This window comes from Oncorhynchus mykiss, chromosome 25 (assembly GCF_057628025.1).
Source record: "Oncorhynchus mykiss isolate SJ-2025 chromosome 25, ASM5762802v1, whole genome shotgun sequence".
NCBI lineage: Eukaryota > Metazoa > Chordata > Actinopteri > Salmoniformes > Salmonidae > Oncorhynchus > Oncorhynchus mykiss.
Genome location: NC_143046.1, coordinates 57,241,884 through 57,263,121, shown reverse-complemented (window position 1 = coordinate 57,263,121; position 21,238 = coordinate 57,241,884). Strand labels below are relative to the sequence as shown.

Genomic DNA, 21,238 nt, shown 5'->3' with positions numbered 1-21,238 from the left:
GAGTGACCGAATGATTCACAGGGTTAAATCTGCATCTGGGGAATTACTCTCTTCCCCCAAAGACATCAATGACAGATTCCGGCAGTTTTATGAGACTCTATATACATCTAAAGCGGATCCTAACCCCTTAATTATGCAAACATTTTTGGAGGACTGTAATCTCCCTGCCCTGAACCAGGACGATTCTAACTTCCTGAATAAGGAAATATCTCTTGATGAAATTCGAGAAACAATTAAATCTCTAAAGAGTGGCAAGACCCCGGGCCCAGATGGATACCCTGGTGAATTCTATAAAACATTCAGCAACATGCTCTCTCCCTATCTGCACAAAATGTTGGTTCAGGCCAATGAGGATGGAGCTCTCCCTTCTACTTTGGACGAAGCGTTCATTACAGTTATACATAAGAAGGGTAAAGATCCAGAAGAGGTAGGGTCATACAGACCAATATCTCTCCTTAATACAGACCAAAAGATTTTAGCAAAAACTCTGGCTAACAGGCTTAGCACTTTAATTGGCAAATTGGTCCATTCGGATCAGACCGGCTTTATCCCTAACAGAAACTCATTCTTCAATCTCAGGCGCCTCTTCAATATTATGTATTCTCAGAGGTTACCCAACGTGGACCTTGCCGTCATATCTCTTGACGCCGAAAAGGCCTTTGACCAAGTTGAGTGGCCCTATCTATTCAAGGTCCTACAGAAATGTAATATTGGAGATAGGTTCATAAATTGGATCCAGCTTTTATATAGGAACCCCTGTGCCAGAATACTCACTAACCAATCATTGTCGCCCCGATTTAACCTCAACAGGGGGACAAGGCAGGGTTGTGCACTGTCGCCTATGCTCTTCGCCCTAATTATCGAACCGCTCGCTCAGACGATTAGATCTCATGCAGCAATACACGGCTATAATACTAAAGATACTCTAAATAAAATCTCCCTATACACAGATGACATCCTCCTCTATGTAACAGAACCCCAGGCTAGTATCCCAGCTATTCTTGATGTGATCAATTTGTTTGGTACCTTCTCGGGATACAGAATAAATTGGAACAAGAGTGAATTAATGCCCATACGGTCGCAAAATGCCTCCTGGCTAGAACATCTCCCATTTAAGTTATCTTCAGAAAAATGTACCTACCTAGGAATTGTAGTTACCAAACAATACTCCTTACTATTTAAAGATAATTTCCCCTCTCTGATACAAAAACTCAAAGCAAACATACTATTTTGGAGAACTCTCCCAATTTCTCTCCTCGGAAGAATTAATGCCATTAAAATGGTCTTCCTCCCACAACTGCTCTACCTATATCAGAACATCCCAGTATTCATACCTAAATCCTTTCATAAACAACTGGACTCAATTATCAATCCTTTCATCTGGGATTATAAAACACACAGAATAGGTAAAAAACACCTCTGCAAATCCAAGATGGAAGGAGGATTGTCTCTCCCAAATTTTATATTTTATTACTGGGCCGCTAACCTCCGCATTGTTACGTTTCTGCTGGATGACGTACTTCCGGCATCCAGCTGGCTTAGTATGGAGCGTGAGGAGTGTCACCCCTTCTCTATAGGCGCTGTGATTTTGTCGCCTGTCAATCTGGAGATGTCACTTTATTGTAACAATCCTATTATACATAGCACAGTCCGAATCTGGAAGCAAATGAAAGTCCACTTTGAGCTTAGACCAATGTCATTCATGCTCCCTGTCGCCAGGAATCCCTCCTTTGCCCCTTCTAACCTTGATAACACCTTTGAGCGATGGGGAGAGTTGGGGATAAGTACCATAGGGGATTTATACATAGAAGGGACCTTTGCTTCCTTTGAGTTGCTGAGGGAAACTTATAACCTTCCCAGAAGTAATTTTTTCAGATACCTACAAATTAGAGACTACGTTAGGAAACACCTCCCAACATTTGGGAATGCCAAACCTTCCATGTTTGACGGATGCATAAAAATATGCCCCACCTCCGATAAACTGATATCGCGTCTATATGATGCTTTTCAATCTGTTAGCACACCTTCCACTGATGCCATCAAGGCAAAATGGGAGGAAGAACTAGGGACTGACATCTCGATGGCAGACTGGGAAGAGAGCTTGGAGTATATCCACACATGCTCCATTAATTCCAGACATCGTCTCATACAATTCAAGGTTTTACACAGATTACACTATTCCAAAATTAAACTGCATAGGATATTTCCTGACACATCCCATACATGTGATAAATGTCAGGCTACGCAGGGTACACTACTCCACTGCTTTGCCCTATGCTCTAGCTTGCATGGTTATTGGAGTGGAATTTTTGGGATCCTCTCTGAAGTTTTGGAGACTTCAATAGATCCAGACCCGCTTCCGATAATCCTGGGAGTATCTGAGTCCCTAAACGGATTAACCAACCCCCAAAAACAACTAATCTCGTACGGTCTCATCTCGGCAAAAAAACAAATCTTGTTGTTTTGGAAGAGGAGGGAAGCGCCCTCTACCAAATTATGGCTCAGTGAATTGGCAAACACTGTACACTTAGAAAGAATTAGATATATTCTGAACAATAAATTATCAACATTTGATCAAATCTGGCAGCCTTTCCTCTCCTACTTGGACGAGTCGGCGCTGTGAATTTGTACTTATTAACGCACTCTCAATTGTAATATTTTAATCTACCTTTGGGCAGCATGTGCTGGCCCTGCCACCCGAGCAGTTGGGGGGGGGGGGGGGTCAGGCTACGCAGGGTACACTACTCCACTGCTTTGCCCTATGCTCTAGCTTGCATGGTTATTGGAGTGGAATTTTTGGGATCCTCTCTGAAGTTTTGGAGACTTCAATAGATCCAGACCCGCTTCTGATAATCCTGGGAGTATCTGAGTCCCTAAACGGATTAACCAACCCCCAAAGTTGGGAGGGGGGGGGGGGGGTTTGGGGGAATAAGGGGGGGGGGGGGTAGGGGGGACATCTTCCCTCTTTCTTTCTACGTGTCCTTGTTTTGTATGTCGTGTTTTGTATTATTTGTTCTGCACCCAGAACTCTGGGTCTTGTTGTTCCTGTATGCTCTTTTATGTTTAGATAAGAATTGTATACCTGTCTTGTATACCACCTATACACCATTCTTGTGTGTGTTTAATAAAAAATATTTGAAACAAACTAAATATATTTAGATGCATTTTCAATTCCTAAATGTCAATATTTTATTTTCTGTGCCACGTGTTTATGCCCATTTATGTACATCCTGTATACACCTCACACACATGGTCAGGGGCTTAAAAATAAGAAAACAGTAACATGTCAGATAGAGTTTACATTTTTGAGTTTGCATCCCAATATGACACTTTAAATATTTCACAGAATACTGAAATGTAACAAAACACCTATTGTGTTTATTGAGATGTAAACTGAGATGCTCAGTTGGTCAATATTTCCCTCCAGTGATTCCCCAACATCTTGTCAACATGGGACCCAAAAATGGAGCAGATATCTTATACCAACCTATCTAAATAGACATGTATCCATAACAAGGCCTAGGAGGCCCCTATACTGTCCAAAGATCTCTCCAAAATGTCACATATTTTAAAGCATCTTTATTTTCATGCATATAACTTGGCAAAAAAAATTTGGGGTGACCACATTCACATTCTTTTGTGTAGACAATCATTTTTGATGATTTCATGACTGTTTGATAGTAGGTCCCTGAATGGTCAAAAACCCTCTTCAAATAGAAGTATGTTTGTAGCACAAAATATCTTACAGGAAGGCCCTCTCACTCTCTCATCATGTCACAAGCAGACAGGCTCCCAGAGGCAGGGCCATAAAAGGCCCCATCTCACTCAGCTGCCGCTGCCCTCTCCAACAGCCATCAGCACAGAACAGCATGAATCAAATCAAAGTATATTTGTCACATGCGCCGAATACCGCAGTGAAATGCTTACTTACAGGCTCTAACCAATAGTGCAAAAAAAAGGTATTAGGTGAACAATAGGTAGGTTAAGAAATAAAAACAACAGTAAGAAGACAGTGAAAAATACAGTAGTGAGGCTATAAAACTAGCGAGGCTACATACAGACACCGGTTAGTCAGGCTGATTGAGGTAGAATGTACATGTAAATATGGTTAAAGTGACTATGCATATATGATGAACAGAGAGTAGCAGCAGTGTAAAGAGGGGTTGGCAGGTGGTGGGATTTCTAATCCCTTGATATTATTGTAGGATCGGATTTTAATAGCTAACTTTTCGATGGCCATAATAAATAGATATGCCGATAGTGGACAACCTTCTTTTATGAGAAGTAGCCATTATTTACTATTGTCACATGTGCTCCCTCTCCGGCCTCTAGGTCACCAGGCTGTTCGTTATGGCGCACACCTGTCACCAGCCTTACACGCATTATGACACTCACCTGGACTCCATCACCTCCTTGATTACCTGCCCTTTATATGTCCCTCCCTTTGGTTTCTACCCCCATTAGTCATTGTTGCTGTTTCATGTCAGTGCGCTGTTTGTGTTCCTTGTTTTGTTCATTTATTTATTAATTAAATGTATTCATTCCCTGAACTTGCTTCCCGACTCTCAGAGTACATCCGTACAACTATTTTTCACATAGGGTTACTATACATGATTTTAACCCATTTTATAAGAGATTGTCCAAAATTGAAATGTTCCAGGCATTAATATATAAACTCCAGTCGTACTTTATGAAAAGCCTTTTAAAAGTCAGCTATGAATAGCAGGCCTGGTTTCCCTGATTCTTCATAGTGTTCTATTGGTTGCAGTACTTGCTGTATATGATCTCCAATATATTGTCCATGTAAAAAACCTGTCTGATTAGAATTAATAATGTCCGACAATACCTTTTTAATTCTATGCGCTATACATTTTGCTAGCATTTTTGCATCACAACACTGAAGTTTAAGGGGCCTCCAATTTTTTTATGGACTGGATCTTTATATTTACCACTTTGAATCGTGTTTCAGTAATAATGAAGGAGTGGTTAAAACATGCTAATAACGGTCCTCTGAGGATATCAAAAGAGGTTTATCAGAGTTATTGACCTCACAAGAAGTCAGATTCAAGTAACTTACGGTAACTTATGGTGCTGAAACTTGAAGGTGCCGCCACGGCACAATCAATCGGAAATGGACAGCTCATGGTGCTGAAAGTAGGCAAATTGGAGTAAACATCATTCATTTTAAACGTCTTCATTTTAATTAGGGATATGTGTTGGAGCCTATTTCTTCCTATTTAAGAAATAAGAGGCAGGCCTACCGGTTTGACTGATGAAATTAGGCTATAGGCTGCTATATCCATAGATATGTTAGTCAATTCCTCCACCCGCCATGCACTCTTTAAATAGCCCACCTCTGTGTCTGTTAAGACTTGAAGTTAGTGTGTATGAGAGGGTATGCCATAGGCCTACCTTTTCTTAAAGAAAAGGGCAAAAAGTACAGTGCTACCCACTATTAGTTTAATATTTTGAGGAAAATTAAACAGATGTGATTATATACAGTTATCTATAACAACACTTTGGTCCGCGATTCTTAATGCTAGAAACAAGCTGTAAAATAGGAATAACTGGGAAAGACGTGACTCTGATGCATATGGGGATATTGTTGTTTCATTTGCTTTGGATATAATCGAATCTGACACTATCAATTGATTAAGCTATTCACATTCTGTACAATAAAATACATTTAAACCCAGACAGCTTTTAGGGAAACACTTGTGACCTCTCGTTGGGTTAAGCCAAGGAAGAAGATTAGCCAGCAGTTGAAGCTTACATTTTTCTGCGTCAGTAGGCCTACTCGGTCTGGGGTGGAAAGGTAGGCCTAACTTGAAAGTACCATGCTCAGATGTTAATTATTTACAAACAGGGACAGTTTCCTTGCAAATAACACACACTGTTTTGGCATTGTATCTCTCTGTCTATACTGTCATTTCAGTCATTTGTGATTTATTTAAAACGTTTCTACTAATACTGTATGGTAACTATTGAAGTCCACTCTTGTACAGCACATTAAAGGTGTATCTCTTTCTCTACAATTTAGGAGATTTTAAGATATTTTGTTGTTTGTGATGGTACTCTAGGTGCGAGGGACATCCTGTGCCACCAGTCAGTTGATGGTGGATGACATTCTGACCCCGTGCTCGCCAGGTGACCCGGCGGCCATAGAATTGACCTGGATGGATGTGCCTAGCGACAAGCTGCTGGAGCCCATTTGGTTACTGACCTGCCCTACATCATAGAAGGCCCTTCAAGTCGGAACTAGAAAATTCAGACATTTCTGACTCTCTGACTCGCTAACTCGTTATGGAATGAGGATTTCAGGTTTCCCACTTGTGAAGTATCAGAATCAACCAGTAGGAAGCTCTACGCTAATAACTTACATTCATTTTAACTCTGAGGTTCCAAGTTTCCGAAAGCATGTGAATGCGTCAATAATTGCCATGGTAATTTTGAATGTTCAGTCAGTGAGCATTATGGGTAATTGTCCTACATACTTACATCAAATGCTTTATGATAGCATCATCTCCTGTAGTAACAGTACCTTTCCAAACACAATTACAATTAAAATTAACAAAGATACAAAATATTGCTAAAGTGAAGAAAATCAGCTCAAAATTGTAGGAGGAAATGCCCCTGCAGCAGGGAGACTTACGGTATTATAATATATTGTAGATAACATTAATATAATTTGTGTATTTACAGTATCAGTACACATGCAAATGGAAGTATATGCTAGGGATTGATCTACACTGAGTGAACAAAACATTAACAACACCTTCCTATTGAGTTTCCCCCCTTTGGTGGTGGACCATTGTTGATACTCAGGGAAAACTGTTGAGCTGAAAAACCCAACAGCATTGCAGTTCTTGACCCAAACCGGTGCACCTGGCACATACTACCATACTCTGTTCAAAGGGACTTAAATCTTTGGTCTTGCCCATTCACCCTCTGAATGACACACATACACAATCCATGTCTCAATTGTCTAAAAATCATTCTTTAACCTGCCCCCCCCCCCCCCCCCCCCCCCCCCCCTTCATCTACACTGAGAAAAAGATTTAACAATTCACATCAATAAGGGATTATAGCTTTCACCTGCTTTGTCTATGTCACTGAAAGAGAAGGTGTTCTTAATGTTTAATACACTCAGTGTAATGATGTTATAGATTCCAAGTGGTTGATTTTTTAGGGAATTAATTTATGCTCTATTTATACCTGCAGATCACCACAGCAGCCGAATTTGCTGTGCAGAGGGAGGAGATCCTCCGAGCATCAGGCCTCATCCCGTCACAGAGGGAGGAAATGCTCCGAGCATCAGGCCTCATCCTGTCACAGAGGGAGGGTATCCTCCAAACAGCCAGTGTCCCTTCACAGAGGAAGGGGATTCTCCCAGCAGCTAACATCACTGTGCAGAGGGAGGAGATCTTCCGAGCATCAGGCCTCATCCCTGAAGAGAGGGAGGACATCCGCCTCACAGCCAGTGTCCCTGCACAGAGGGAGGGGATTCTTCCAGCAGCTACTGCAGCTACTGTCACTGTGCGAAAGGAGAAGATCCTCCGAGCATCAGGCCTCATTTCTGCACAAAAGGAGTTGATCCACCTGATGGGTATTATCCAAACAGCCAGTGTCCCTGCACAGAGGGAGGGGATCTTCCGAGCATCAGGCCTCATCCCGCCACCAAGGGAGGGTATCCTCCAAACAGCCAGTGTCCCTGCACAGAGGGAGGGGATCTTCCGAGCATCAGGCCTCATCCCTGAAGAGAGGGAGGAGATCCTCCTCACAGCCAGTGTCCCTGTGAAGAATGAAAACATTCATCCACAACCACCTTCCATCATCCCCATGTTGGCACCACTGCGGAAATGGGATGGTGGAGCGTGTACTCCACCTGTGGATTTCTATTCCAAGAGAAGAGGTCACTTAACCTTACCTAATTAGTAAAGAAATTACTATTGTGAGAATAAGTTGTGATAGATCAAATGTATGGCTCATGTGAGTGTATAGCTGTAATACTTTCATGCATTTTCTACATAAAAATTTTTAGCTCCATTGTACTTTTACATTTGAGTCATTTAGCAGACACTGTTATCCAGAGCGACGTACAGTAGTGAGTCTATACATTTTCATACTCCAGTGAATCTCTCCAGGATTTCACATGGATTTTTTTCATATTTGCGGATAAATATGCTAGATTTTGCAGCGACAATTATGACATTTTGCATTGCAATATGCAATTGTTTTGTCCAATTTGTTGCAAAAATGCACTGACAAGGGAAAAAACTGTGTTGATGTGTCGCTTGATTGAACCATATTATGCAGTAAATGTGCGGTGATTGGTTGAAATTGCGAGCCCTCTTTTTGTACTGTGGTAATTGTCAGTTCTATGCGATAATATTGTGATGTGACTATTTTATGCAGAAATAGTTTGGTGATTGGTCACATTTGTAAGCCCTCACATAATATGCAGGGAATTGTTAATTTTGCAACCAAAACAATGCGGTGGCAGAGTCCTGGAGTAACCTCCCAGTAATCCCTGTGACTGCATGTAGGTTAAGATTGGGTTGTAAACAGAGTATCAGAGCAAGACGTTCCTACCTGTCAGCTAGTAATTGTTCTGTATGGTGACATGAGCAGAGTGGCCTGACTTCTCCCACTTATTACAGATGTCCGACTTAGATATGTTGAGCATCCTGCTATGATGTCCATCACCAAGCCGGAACACTCCGATGCCAACCCTCAGTTCCAGACTGGCACCCGGCCGGTGGCTGAGCCCGAGACCCCTGCTGTTCACAATAACAGTGGAGGCTGGCTCAGCTGGGTCTTTGGGAGTGGAAGAGCTAACAAGAAGGAGGTTCATCTACCTGAGGACAAAGACAGATCTGTAAGGAACTGGTTATTAACACTATATTCTATGTAGAGACAATTGAGTGGATTTAAAAAATAAAAATAAATTGTGGCTTGCTTCACATTGCTAATCTCTTCTTCCTCAGATTGTCTGGGATCCAACTCTGCACAGATGGGTTAACAAAACTGAGCCCAAGGCTGAAGTACACACTTAAATTAAATTCAATTAAAAACAGTGAACAACCATTGTATTTCAACTGTGCTAATATTACCAACAATTTGGAAAATGTGTTGATGTGTTTTACAGAACAAGTGTGTACCACCACCTCCACCGATGGGGACACATGGATATCAGGGGAACACTGGCAGTGTCCCCAAAGGAGTGAATCCCTACTCTATGAAAGCAGGTGAATATTGCTTTAGAATACATGTGGTTTAACCAAGACTGTGTCAGCCAATCATAGATGTCCCTGGTGGTCTCCTCGCTAACACCTTTCCCACTGCCAGCAGGTCTATGGGGCAGCAGATACCCCACAATGCATTACAATGATGGGACCAACTCAAAGCCTCCAAGCCATGGGGCTGGACTGCTTCCTAGACAGCTCTCTGGCTTGCTCCCTCCTTCACACTTTGACCTCATGGCACCAATGGTTGTGCCACCTGACACTCTACACTACTGAGGTATGACTCTGGAAAATCTTTCCAAATTGTATCCATTCATCATTAACTGTGATTTGACTTTAACATAGCAAATGGCTGAAGTAGCAAGGATGTTAACTATTTTTCATTTTTGTCCAACAGGCCATTTTCCCAAATTGAATTTGCCATACATTGATTTTTTTCAGCATTAAAAATGTATTAAAATATGATCTATTAATTAAATATCTCCTTTGTGTCCTCATGTTCACATGAATTTGATGTGTTCTATCATCATTTACAATTCTTATTGCTTCTGCATTTACGTTACTTACTGTACAGACAAATAAATATTATATGCATATATTTTATTTTAGACATTACAAAAACATTTTTTCATGCTTTCTGGATTTCTTACATTTACTTACTGTACAGGAAAGTATATTTTATACACATATTTAAACAAAACAAAAACATTTTATTTATGTATTACATAGATGGCGGCAGGGTAGCCTAGTGGTTAGAGCGTTGGACTAGTAACCTGAAGGTTGCAAGTTCAAACCCCCAAGTTGACAAGGTACAAATCTGTCGTTCTGCTCTCAGTTCTGCACTGTTCCTAGGCCATCATTGAAAATAAGAATTTGTTCTTAATTAACCTTGCCTTGTTAAAAAAAGACACAACGGGGGGGCGGAGCTAGCATGTTGGAGTGAACGGCTGTGCGTGAGAGGCTCCTGCAACTTTTTTGCGAAATAATCTAATTTAACCTACTTTATGGCACTTTTTACAACAAACGTTTATTTCTAATACAAGGTAACTTTCTATATGAAAATGCCGAGTAATAAGCGACCAAAGGACAATAAATCCACAGCGGAGGCCTACTCCCCACTAAACAACGAGACAGACATGGCGGGAGGCACAACGTGACACTTACAGAACTTACCCGGGCTTTGGGGGAGCTACGTGTTGCTATAGCTGAGGATCTTAAGGATCTTAATTGCTGAACTGGACACCAAAATCGAGAGCATCATTCGAACGGTCGCTTCGCATGGCCAGAGTATTGTGGACCTTGAGAAAGCTTCTGAATTCAACGCTGGTAGGATCGACGAGTTAGAGAAGCTATGCACGTCATTGCAGGATACTGTGCAGACGCTTTCTGTGAAAAGTGGTGGACCTGGAGGGCCGATCCAGACGTAATAACCTTCGCGTTGTTGGTCTGGCAGAGGGGGTAGAGGCGGGCTCTCGCCCCACCGACTTCTTCGCCAAGCTATTGAAGGATGCAATGGGATCGGATGTTTTGGATTCGGATCCCCAGCTGGACCGCGCACATCGCTCCCTTGTCCCAGTGCCTGGACCGGGCAAACGTCCTCGCCCAGTAAAATCATCTGTTGTCACAGTTTCAAGACCAAGGATCTTATCCTGCGTGAAGCTCGAATGAGGGGCAACCTGTCACATAAAGAGCATCCATTCCGTGTCTATGAGGATTATGCGCCCGATGTGGCAAAGTATCGCGCCGACTACAGAGATGTCATGACCAAACTCTACAAACTCCATCTTCGCCCAGCCTTACTCTTCCCTGCAAGACTAAGAATTACCCCGCCTTCCGGTGAGAAGATTTGGCTCTCCTCGGTTTTGGACGCAGAGAAGTTTATCCGGGGATATACACCAATCCCCCGTACAGGTTAGAGTGCCTTGTTATTGCGTGTTAGGGTCTGCTCATGGACTCGAATCCATACTATACCATATTGGGTGAAAACGTATTAAACGGGCTCAACAAGGGCTACCGAACATGTAAGACGCTGAGCAGACCAATGGATGGCGGTCAGAGCTCTCAATGAACGTTACATTCACTTTCATCCCGGCTGTGCTCAGAGCGATGCATATTTTTTACTTCCAGGTTTGATCACTGACACCTTCGGACGGATATACTTATATTCCCCCACTTTTGTTTTGTTTCGTTATTTATTTTACAATCCTTACATTATTCTTACTACCATACCATTTATTTATTGCTTGCAGGGGACTGGGGGTGATGGTTGGGAGGGGGCAGACACCTGGTTAGCAGGTTGATGTTTTGTGCCGTTCTGCCTTTCTCTGGCCGTGGGCCTCTCTCTCCCGACTAGAGTCCCACCAGCCCTCTGTAGTGCTTATGTCTGTGTAGGTGTGCGTACATATAATTACTATTTGTACTTTATTACTATTTTCTCTTAGCATTTTAGTATTATGTATGTGTATATTTTAAATCAGTGTAGACTGTTATTCTGGGGTATGAATGTTTGTATGTGTATATGTGCATATGGATGTATATACATATTCTTTAAATATATATTTTTATATATGATTTTTTTGTGTGGGTATGTATACATACATGTATATGTATGTATATGTGTGTGTGTGTGTGTGTGTGTATGTATATATATGTATATATACGTATGTGTATCTATATGTATGTATGTATGTGTGTATGTATGTACAGTGCCTTGCGAAAGTATTCGGCCCCCTTGAACTTTGCGACCTTTTGCCACATTTCAGGCTTCAAACATGAAGATATAAAACTGTATTTTTTTGTGAAGAATCAACAACAAGTGGGACACAATCATGAAGTGGAACGACATTTATTGGATATTTCAAACTTTTTTAACAAATCAAAAACTGAAAAATTGGGCGAAGCGTTCATTACAGTTATACATAAGAAGGGTAAAGATCCAGAAGAGGTAGGGTCATACAGACCAATATCTCTCCTTAATACAGACCAAAAGATTTTAGCAAAAACTCTGGCTAACAGGCTTAGCACTTTAATTGGCAAATTGGTCCATTCGGATCAGACCGGCTTTATCCCTAACAGAAACTCATTCTTCAATCTCAGGCGCCTCTTCAATATTATGTATTCTCAGAGGTTACCCAACGTGGACCTTGCCGTCATATCTCTTGACGCCGAAAAGGCCTTTGACCAAGTTGAGTGGCCCTATCTATTCAAGGTCCTACAGAAATGTAATATTGGAGATAGGTTCATAAATTGGATCCAGCTTTTATATAGGAACCCCTGTGCCAGAATACTCACTAACCAATCATTGTCGACCCGATTTAACCTCAACAGGGGGACAAGGCAGGGTTGTGCACTGTCGCCTATGCTCTTCACCCTAATTATCGAACCGCTCGCTCAGACGATTAGATCTCATGCAGCAATACACGGCTATAATACTAAAGATACTATAAATAAGATCTCCCTATACGCAGATGACATCCTCCTCTATGTAACAGAACCCCAGGCTAGTATCCCAGCTATTCTTGATGTGATCAATTTGTTTGGTACCTTCTCGGGATACAGAATAAATTAGAACAAGAGTGAATTAATGCCCATACGGTCGCAAAAAAAAAAAAACAACTGGACTCAATTATCAATCCTTTCATCTGGGATTATAAAACACACAGGATAGGTAAAAAACACCTCTGTAAATCCAAGATGGAAGGAGGATTGTCTCTCCCAAATTTTATATTTTATTACTGGGCCGCTAACCTCCGCATTGTTACGTTTCTGCTGGATGACGTACTTCCGGCATCCAGCTGGCTTAGTATGGAGCGTGAGGAGTGTCACCCCTTCTCTATTGGCGCTGTGATTTTGTCGCCTGTCAATCTGGAGATGTCACTTTATTGTAACAATCCTATCATACATAGCACAGTCCGAATCTGGAAGCAAATGAAAGTCCACTTTGAGCTTAGACCAATGATATTCATGCTCCCTGTCGCCAGGAATCCCTCCTTTGCCCCTTCTAACCTTGATAACACCTTTGAGCGATGGGGAGAGTTGGGGATAAGTACCATAGGGGATTTATACATAGAAGGGACCTTTGCTTCCTTTGAGTTGCTGAGGGAAACTTATAACCTTCCCAGAAGTAATTTTTTCAGATACCTACAAATTAGAGACTACGTTAGGAAACACCTCCCAACATTTGGGAATGCCAAACCTTCCATGTTTGACGGATGCATAAAAATATGCCCCACCTCCGATAAACTGATATTGCGTCTATATGATGCTTTTCAATCTGTTAGCACACCTTCCACTGATGCCATCAAGGCAAAATGGGAGGAAGAACTAGGGACTGACATCTCGGTGGCAGACTGGGAAGAGAGCTTGGAGTATATCCACACATGCTCCATTAATTCCAGACATCGTCTCATATAATTCAAGGTTTTACACAGATTACACTATTCCAAAACTAAACTGCATAGGATATTTCCTGACACATCCCATACATGTGATAAATGTCAGGCTACGCAGGGTACACTACTCCACTGCTTTGCCCTATGCTCTAGCTTGCATGGTTATTGGAGTGGAATTTTTGGGATCCTCTCTGAAGTTTTGGAGACTGAGTCCCTAAACGGATTAACCAACCCCCAAAAACAACTAATCTCGTACGGTCTCATCTCGGCAAAAAAACTAATCTTGTTGTTTTGGAAGAGGAGGGAAGCGCCCTCTACCAAATTATGGCTCAGTGAATTGGCAAATACTGTACACTTAGAAAGAATTAGATATATTCTGAACAATAAATTATCAACATTTGATCAAATCTGGCAGCCTTTCCTCTCCTACTTGGACGAGTCGGCGCTGTGAATTTGTACTTATTAACGCACTCTCAATTGTAATATTTTAATCTACCTTTGGGCAGCATGTGCTGGCCCTGCCACCCGAACAGTTGGGGGGGGGGGGGGATAGGGGGGACATCTTCCCTCTTTCTTTCTACGTGTCCTTGTTTTGTATGTCGTGTTTTGTATTATTTGTTCTGCACCCAGAACTCTGGGTCTTGTTGTTCCTGTATGCTCTTTTATGTTTAGATAAGAATTGTATACCTGTCTTGTATACCACCTATACACCATTCTTGTGTGTTTAATAAAAAATATTAGAAACAAAAAAAGACACAACAAAATATATTTAGATGCATTTTCAATTCCTAAATGTCAATATTTTATTTTCTGTGCCACGTGTTTATGCCCATTTATGTACATCCTGTATACACCTCACACACATGGTCAGGGGCTTAAAAATAAGAAAACAGTAACATGTCAGATAGAGTTTACATTTTTGAGTTTGCATCCCAATATGACACTTTAAATATTTCACAGAATACTGAAATGTAACAAAACACCTATTGTGTTTATTGAGATGTAAACTGAGATGCTCAGTTGGTCAATATTTCCCTCCAGTGATTCCCCAACATCTTGTCAACATGGGACCCAAAAATGGAGCAGATATCTTATACCAACCTATCTAAATAGACATGTATCCATAACAAGGCCTAGGAGGCCCCTATACTGTCCAAAGATCTCTCCAAAATGTCACATATTTTAAAGCATCTTTATTTTCATGCATATAACTTGGCAAAAAAAATGTTTTTTTTTAACCAAATTTACATTCTTTTGTGTAGACAATCATTTTTGATGATTTCATGACTGTTTGATAGTAGGTCCCTGAATGGTCAAAAACCCTCTTCAAATAGAAGTATGTTTGTAGCACAAAATATCTTACAGGAAGGCCCTCTCACTCTCTCATCATGTCACAAGCAGACAGGCTCCCAGAGGCAGGGCCATAAAAGGCCCCATCTCACTCAGCTGCCGCTGCCCTCTCCAACAGCCATCAGCACAGAACAGCATGAATCAAATCAAAGTATATTTGTCACATGCGCCGAATACCGCAGTGAAATGCTTACTTACAGGCTCTAACCAATAGTGCAAAAAAAAGGTATTAGGTGAACAATAGGTAGGTTAAGAAATAAAAACAACAGTAAGAAGACAGTGAAAAATACAGTAGTGAGGCTATAAAACTAGCGAGGCTACATACAGACACCGGTTAGTCAGGCTGATTGAGGTAGAATGTACATGTAAATATGGTTAAAGTGACTATGCATATATGATGAACAGAGAGTAGCAGCAGTGTAAAGAGGGGTTGGCAGGTGGTGGGATTTCTAATCCCTTGATATTATTGTAGGATCGGATTTTAATAGCTAACTTTTCGATGGCCATAATAAATAGATATGCCGATAGTGGACAACCTTCTTTTATGAGAAGTAGCCATTATTTACTATTGTCACATGTGCTCCCTCTCCGGCCTCTAGGTCACCAGGCTGTTCGTTATGGCGCACACCTGTCACCAGCCTTACACGCATTATGACACTCACCTGGACTCCATCACCTCCTTGATTACCTGCCCTTTATATGTCCCTCCCTTTGGTTTCTACCCCCATTAGTCATTGTTGCTGTTTCATGTCAGTGCGCTGTTTGTGTTCCTTGTTTTGTTCATTTATTTATTAATTAAATGTATTCATTCCCTGAACTTGCTTCCCGACTCTCAGAGTACATCCGTACAACTATTTTTCACATAGGGTTACTATACATGATTTTAACCCATTTTATAAGAGATTGTCCAAAATTGAAATGTTCCAGGCATTAATATATAAACTCCAGTCGTACTTTATGAAAAGCCTTTTAAAAGTCAGCTATGAATAGCAGGCCTGGTTTCCCTGATTTTTCATAGTGTTCTATTGGTTGCAGTACTTGCTGTATATGATCTCCAATATATTGTCCATGTAAAAAACCTGTCTGATTAGAATTAATAATGTCCGACAATACCTTTTTAATTCTATGCGCTATACATTTTGCTAGCATTTTTGCATCACAACACTGAAGTTTAAGGGGCCTCCAATTTTTTTATGGACTGGATCTTTATATTTACCACTTTGAATCGTGTTTCAGTAATAATGAAGGAGTGGTTAAAACATGCTAATAACGGTCCTCTGAGGATATCAAAAGAGGTTTATCAGAGTTATTGACCTCACAAGAAGTCAGATTCAAGTAACTTACGGTAACTTATGGTGCTGAAACTTGAAGGTGCCGCCACGGCACAATCAATCGGAAATGGACAGCTCATGGTGCTGAAAGTAGGCAAATTGGAGTAAACATCATTCATTTTAAACGTCTTCATTTTAATTAGGGATATGTGTTGGAGCCTATTTCTTCCTATTTAAGAAATAAGAGGCAGGCCTACCGGTTTGACTGATGAAATTAGGCTATAGGCTGCTATATCCATAGATATGTTAGTCAATTCCTCCACCCGCCATGCACTCTTTAAATAGCCCACCTCTGTGTCTGTTAAGACTTGAAGTTAGTGTGTATGAGAGGGTATGCCATAGGCCTACCTTTTCTTAAAGAAAAGGGCAAAAAGTACAGTGCTACCCACTATTAGTTTAATATTTTGAGGAAAATTAAACAGATGTGATTATATACAGTTATCTATAACAACACTTTGGTCCGCGATTCTTAATGCTAGAAACAAGCTGTAAAATAGGAATAACTGGGAAAGACGTGACTCTGATGCATATGGGGATATTGTTGTTTCATTTGCTTTGGATATAATCGAATCTGACACTATCAATTGATTAAGCTATTCACATTCTGTACAATAAAATACATTTAAACCCAGACAGCTTTTAGGGAAACACTTGTGACCTCTCGTTGGGTTAAGCCAAGGAAGAAGATTAGCCAGCAGTTGAAGCTTACATTTTTCTGCGTCAGTAGGCCTACTCGGTCTGGGGTGGAAAGGTAGGCCTAACTTGAAAGTACCATGCTCAGATGTTAATTATTTACAAACAGGGACAGTTTCCTTGCAAATAACACACACTGTTTTGGCATTGTATCTCTCTGTCTATACTGTCATTTCAGTCATTTGTGATTTATTTAAAACGTTTCTACTAATACTGTATGGTAACTATTGAAGTCCACTCTTGTACAGCACATTAAAGGTGTATCTCTTTCTCTACAATTTAGGAGATTTTAAGATATTTTGTTGTTTGTGATGGTACTCTAGGTGCGAGGGACATCCTGTGCCACCAGTCAGTTGATGGTGGATGACATTCTGACCCCGTGCTCGCCAGGTGACCCGGCGGCCATAGAATTGACCTGGATGGATGTGCCTAGCGACAAGCTGCTGGAGCCCATTTGGTTACTGACCTGCCCTACATCATAGAAGGCCCTTCAAGTCGGAACTAGAAAATTCAGACATTTCTGACTCTCTGACTCGCTAACTCGTTATGGAATGAGGATTTCAGGTTTCCCACTTGTGAAGTATCAGAATCAACCAGTAGGAAGCTCTACGCTAATAACTTACATTCATTTTAACTCTGAGGTTCCAAGTTTCCGAAAGCATGTGAATGCGTCAATAATTGCCATGGTAATTTTGAATGTTCAGTCAGTGAGCATTATGGGTAATTGTCCTACATACTTACATCAAATGCTTTATGATAGCATCATCTCCTGTAGTAACAGTACCTTTCCAAACACAATTACAATTAAAATTAACAAAGATACAAAATATTGCTAAAGTGAAGAAAATCAGCTCAAAATTGTAGGAGGAAATGCCCCTGCAGCAGGGAGACTTACGGTATTATAATATATTGTAGATAACATTAATATAATTTGTGTATTTACAGTATCAGTACACATGCAAATGGAAGTATATGCTAGGGATTGATCTACACTGAGTGAACAAAACATTAACAACACCTTCCTATTGAGTTTCCCCCCTTTGGTGGTGGACCATTGTTGATACTCAGGGAAAACTGTTGAGCTGAAAAACCCAACAGCATTGCAGTTCTTGACCCAAACCGGTGCACCTGGCACATACTACCATACTCTGTTCAAAGGGACTTAAATCTTTGGTCTTGCCCATTCACCCTCTGAATGACACACATACACAATCCATGTCTCAATTGTCTAAAAATCATTCTTTAACCTGCCCCCCCCCCCCCCCCCCCCCTTCATCTACACTGAGAAAAAGATTTAACAATTCACATCAATAAGGGATTATAGCTTTCACCTGCTTTGTCTATGTCACTGAAAGAGAAGGTGTTCTTAATGTTTAATACACTCAGTGTAATGATGTTATAGATTCCAAGTGGTTGATTTTTTAGGGAATTAATTTATGCTCTATTTATACCTGCAGATCACCACAGCAGCCGAATTTGCTGTGCAGAGGGAGGAGATCCTCCGAGCATCAGGCCTCATCCCGTCACAGAGGGAGGAAATGCTCCGAGCATCAGGCCTCATCCTGTCACAGAGGGAGGGTATCCTCCAAACAGCCAGTGTCCCTTCACAGAGGAAGGGGATTCTCCCAGCAGCTAACATCACTGTGCAGAGGGAGGAGATCTTCCGAGCATCAGGCCTCATCCCTGAAGAGAGGGAGGACATCCGCCTCACAGCCAGTGTCCCTGCACAGAGGGAGGGGATTCTTCCAGCAGCTACTGCAGCTACTGTCACTGTGCGAAAGGAGAAGATCCTCCGAGCATCAGGCCTCATTTCTGCACAAAAGGAGTTGATCCACCTGATGGGTATTATCCAAACAGCCAGTGTCCCTGCACAGAGGGAGGGGATCTTCCGAGCATCAGGCCTCATCCCGCCACCAAGGGAGGGTATCCTCCAAACAGCCAGTGTCCCTGCACAGAGGGAGGGGATCTTCCGAGCATCAGGCCTCATCCCTGAAGAGAGGGAGGAGATCCTCCTCACAGCCAGTGTCCCTGTGAAGAATGAAAACATTCATCCACAACCACCTTCCATCATCCCCATGTTGGCACCACTGCGGAAATGGGATGGTGGAGCGTGTACTCCACCTGTGGATTTCTATTCCAAGAGAAGAGGTCACTTAACCTTACCTAATTAGTAAAGAAATTACTATTGTGAGAATAAGTTGTGATAGATCAAATGTATGGCTCATGTGAGTGTATAGCTGTAATACTTTCATGCATTTTCTACATAAAATTTTTTAGCTCCATTGTACTTTTACATTTGAGTCATTTAGCAGACACTGTTATCCAGAGCGACGTACAGTAGTGAGTCTATACATTTTCATACTCCAGTGAATCTCTCCAGGATTTCACATGGATTTTTTTCATATTTGCGGATAAATATGCTAGATTTTGCAGCGACAATTATGACATTTTGCATTGCAATATGCAATTGTTTTGTCCAATTTGTTGCAAAAATGCACTGACAAGGGAAAAAACTGTGTTGATGTGTCGCTTGATTGAACCATATTATGCAGTAAATGTGCGGTGATTGGTTGAAATTGCGAGCCCTCTTTTTGTACTGTGGTAATTGTCAGTTCTATGCGATAATATTGTGATGTGACTATTTTATGCAGAAATAGTTTGGTGATTGGTCACATTTGTAAGCCCTCACATAATATGCAGGGAATTGTTAATTTTGCAACCAAAACAATGCGGTGGCAGAGTCCTGGAGTAACCTCCCAGTAATCCCTGTGACTGCATGTAGGTTAAGATTGGGTTGTAAACAGAGTATCAGAGCAAGACGTTCCTACCTGTCAGCTAGTAATTGTTCTGTATGGTGACATGAGCAGAGTGGCCTGACTTCTCCCACTTATTACAGATGTCCGACTTAGATATGTTGAGCATCCTGCTATGATGTCCATCACCAAGCCGGAACACTCCGATGCCAACCCTCAGTTCCAGACTGGCACCCGGCCGGTGGCTGAGCCCGAGACCCCTGCTGTTCACAATAACAGTGGAGGCTGGCTCAGCTGGGTCTTTGGGAGTGGAAGAGCTAACAAGAAGGAGGTTCATCTACCTGAGGACAAAGACAGATCTGTAAGGAACTGGTTATTAACACTATATTCTATGTAGAGACAATTGAGTGGATTTAAAAAATAAAAATAAATTGTGGCTTGCTTCACATTGCTAATCTCTTCTTCCTCAGATTGTCTGGGATCCAACTCTGCACAGATGGGTTAACAAAACTGAGCCCAAGGCTGAAGTACACACTTAAATTAAATTCAATTAAAAACAGTGAACAACCATTGTATTTCAACTGTGCTAATATTACCAACAATTTGGAAAATGTGTTGATGTGTTTTACAGAACAAGTGTGTACCACCACCTCCACCGATGGGGACACATGGATATCAGGGGAACACTGGCAGTGTCCCCAAAGGAGTGAATCCCTACTCTATGAAAGCAGGTGAATATTGCTTTAGAATACATGTGGTTTAACCAAGACTGTGTCAGCCAATCATAGATGTCCCTGGTGGTCTCCTCGCTAACACCTTTCCCACTGCCAGCAGGTCTATGGGGCAGCAGATACCCCACAATGCATTACAATGATGGGACCAACTCAAAGCCTCCAAGCCATGGGGCTGGACTGCTTCCTAGACAGCTCTCTGGCTTGCTCCCTCCTTCACACTTTGACCTCATGGCACCAATGGTTGTGCCACCTGACACTCTACACTACTGAGGTATGACTCTGGAAAATCTTTCCAAATTGTATCCATTCATCATTAACTGTGATTTGACTTTAACATAGCAAATGGCTGAAGTAGCAAGGATGTTAACTATTTTTCATTTTTGTCCAACAGGCCATTTTCCCAAATTGAATTTGCCATACATTGATTTTTTTCAGCATTAAAAATGTATTAAAATATGATCTATTAATTAAATATCTCCTTTGTGTCCTCATGTTCACATGAATTTGATGTGTTCTATCATCATTTACAATTCTTATTGCTTCTGCATTTACGTTACTTACTGTACAGACAAATAAATATTATATGCATATATTTTATTTTAGACATTACAAAAACATTTTTTCATGCTTTCTGGATTTCTTACATTTACTTACTGTACAGGAAAGTATATTTTATACACATATTTAAACAAAACAAAAACATTTTATTTATGTATTACATAGATGGCGGCAGGGTAGCCT

General features: G+C 41.3%; 1 protein-coding gene across 1 annotated transcript; it reads left to right on the top strand.

Annotated features, from left to right (window-relative positions):
* The first annotated feature begins 7,016 nt into the window (after positions 1-7,016).
* On the top strand, positions 7,017-20,969 carry LOC118960282 (uncharacterized). Its single transcript, XM_090219302.1, has 9 exons — positions 7,017-7,912; positions 8,661-8,878; positions 9,149-9,248; positions 10,699-10,850; positions 18,468-19,158; positions 19,907-20,124; positions 20,234-20,290; positions 20,395-20,494; positions 20,595-20,969. The coding sequence occupies exons 1-9, from the start codon at positions 7,201-7,203 to the stop codon at positions 20,765-20,767; spliced, it is 2,421 nt and encodes an 806-aa protein (XP_090075428.1). The 5' UTR covers positions 7,017-7,200; the 3' UTR covers positions 20,768-20,969.
* Positions 20,970-21,238: the final 269 nt, after the last annotated feature.

Excerpts from the sequence above, each read along its gene's own strand:
- LOC118960282 (XM_090219302.1), top strand. The coding sequence starts at position 7,201 with ATGCTCTATTTATACCTGCAGATCACCACAGCAGCCGAATTTGCTGTG. Across the intron at positions 19,159-19,906 it reads TTTCTATTCCAAGAGAAGAG|ATGTCCGACTTAGATATGTT; the intron begins GTCACTTAACCT and ends CACTTATTACAG. Across the intron at positions 20,125-20,233 it reads CTGAGGACAAAGACAGATCT|ATTGTCTGGGATCCAACTCT; the intron begins GTAAGGAACTGG and ends CTTCTTCCTCAG.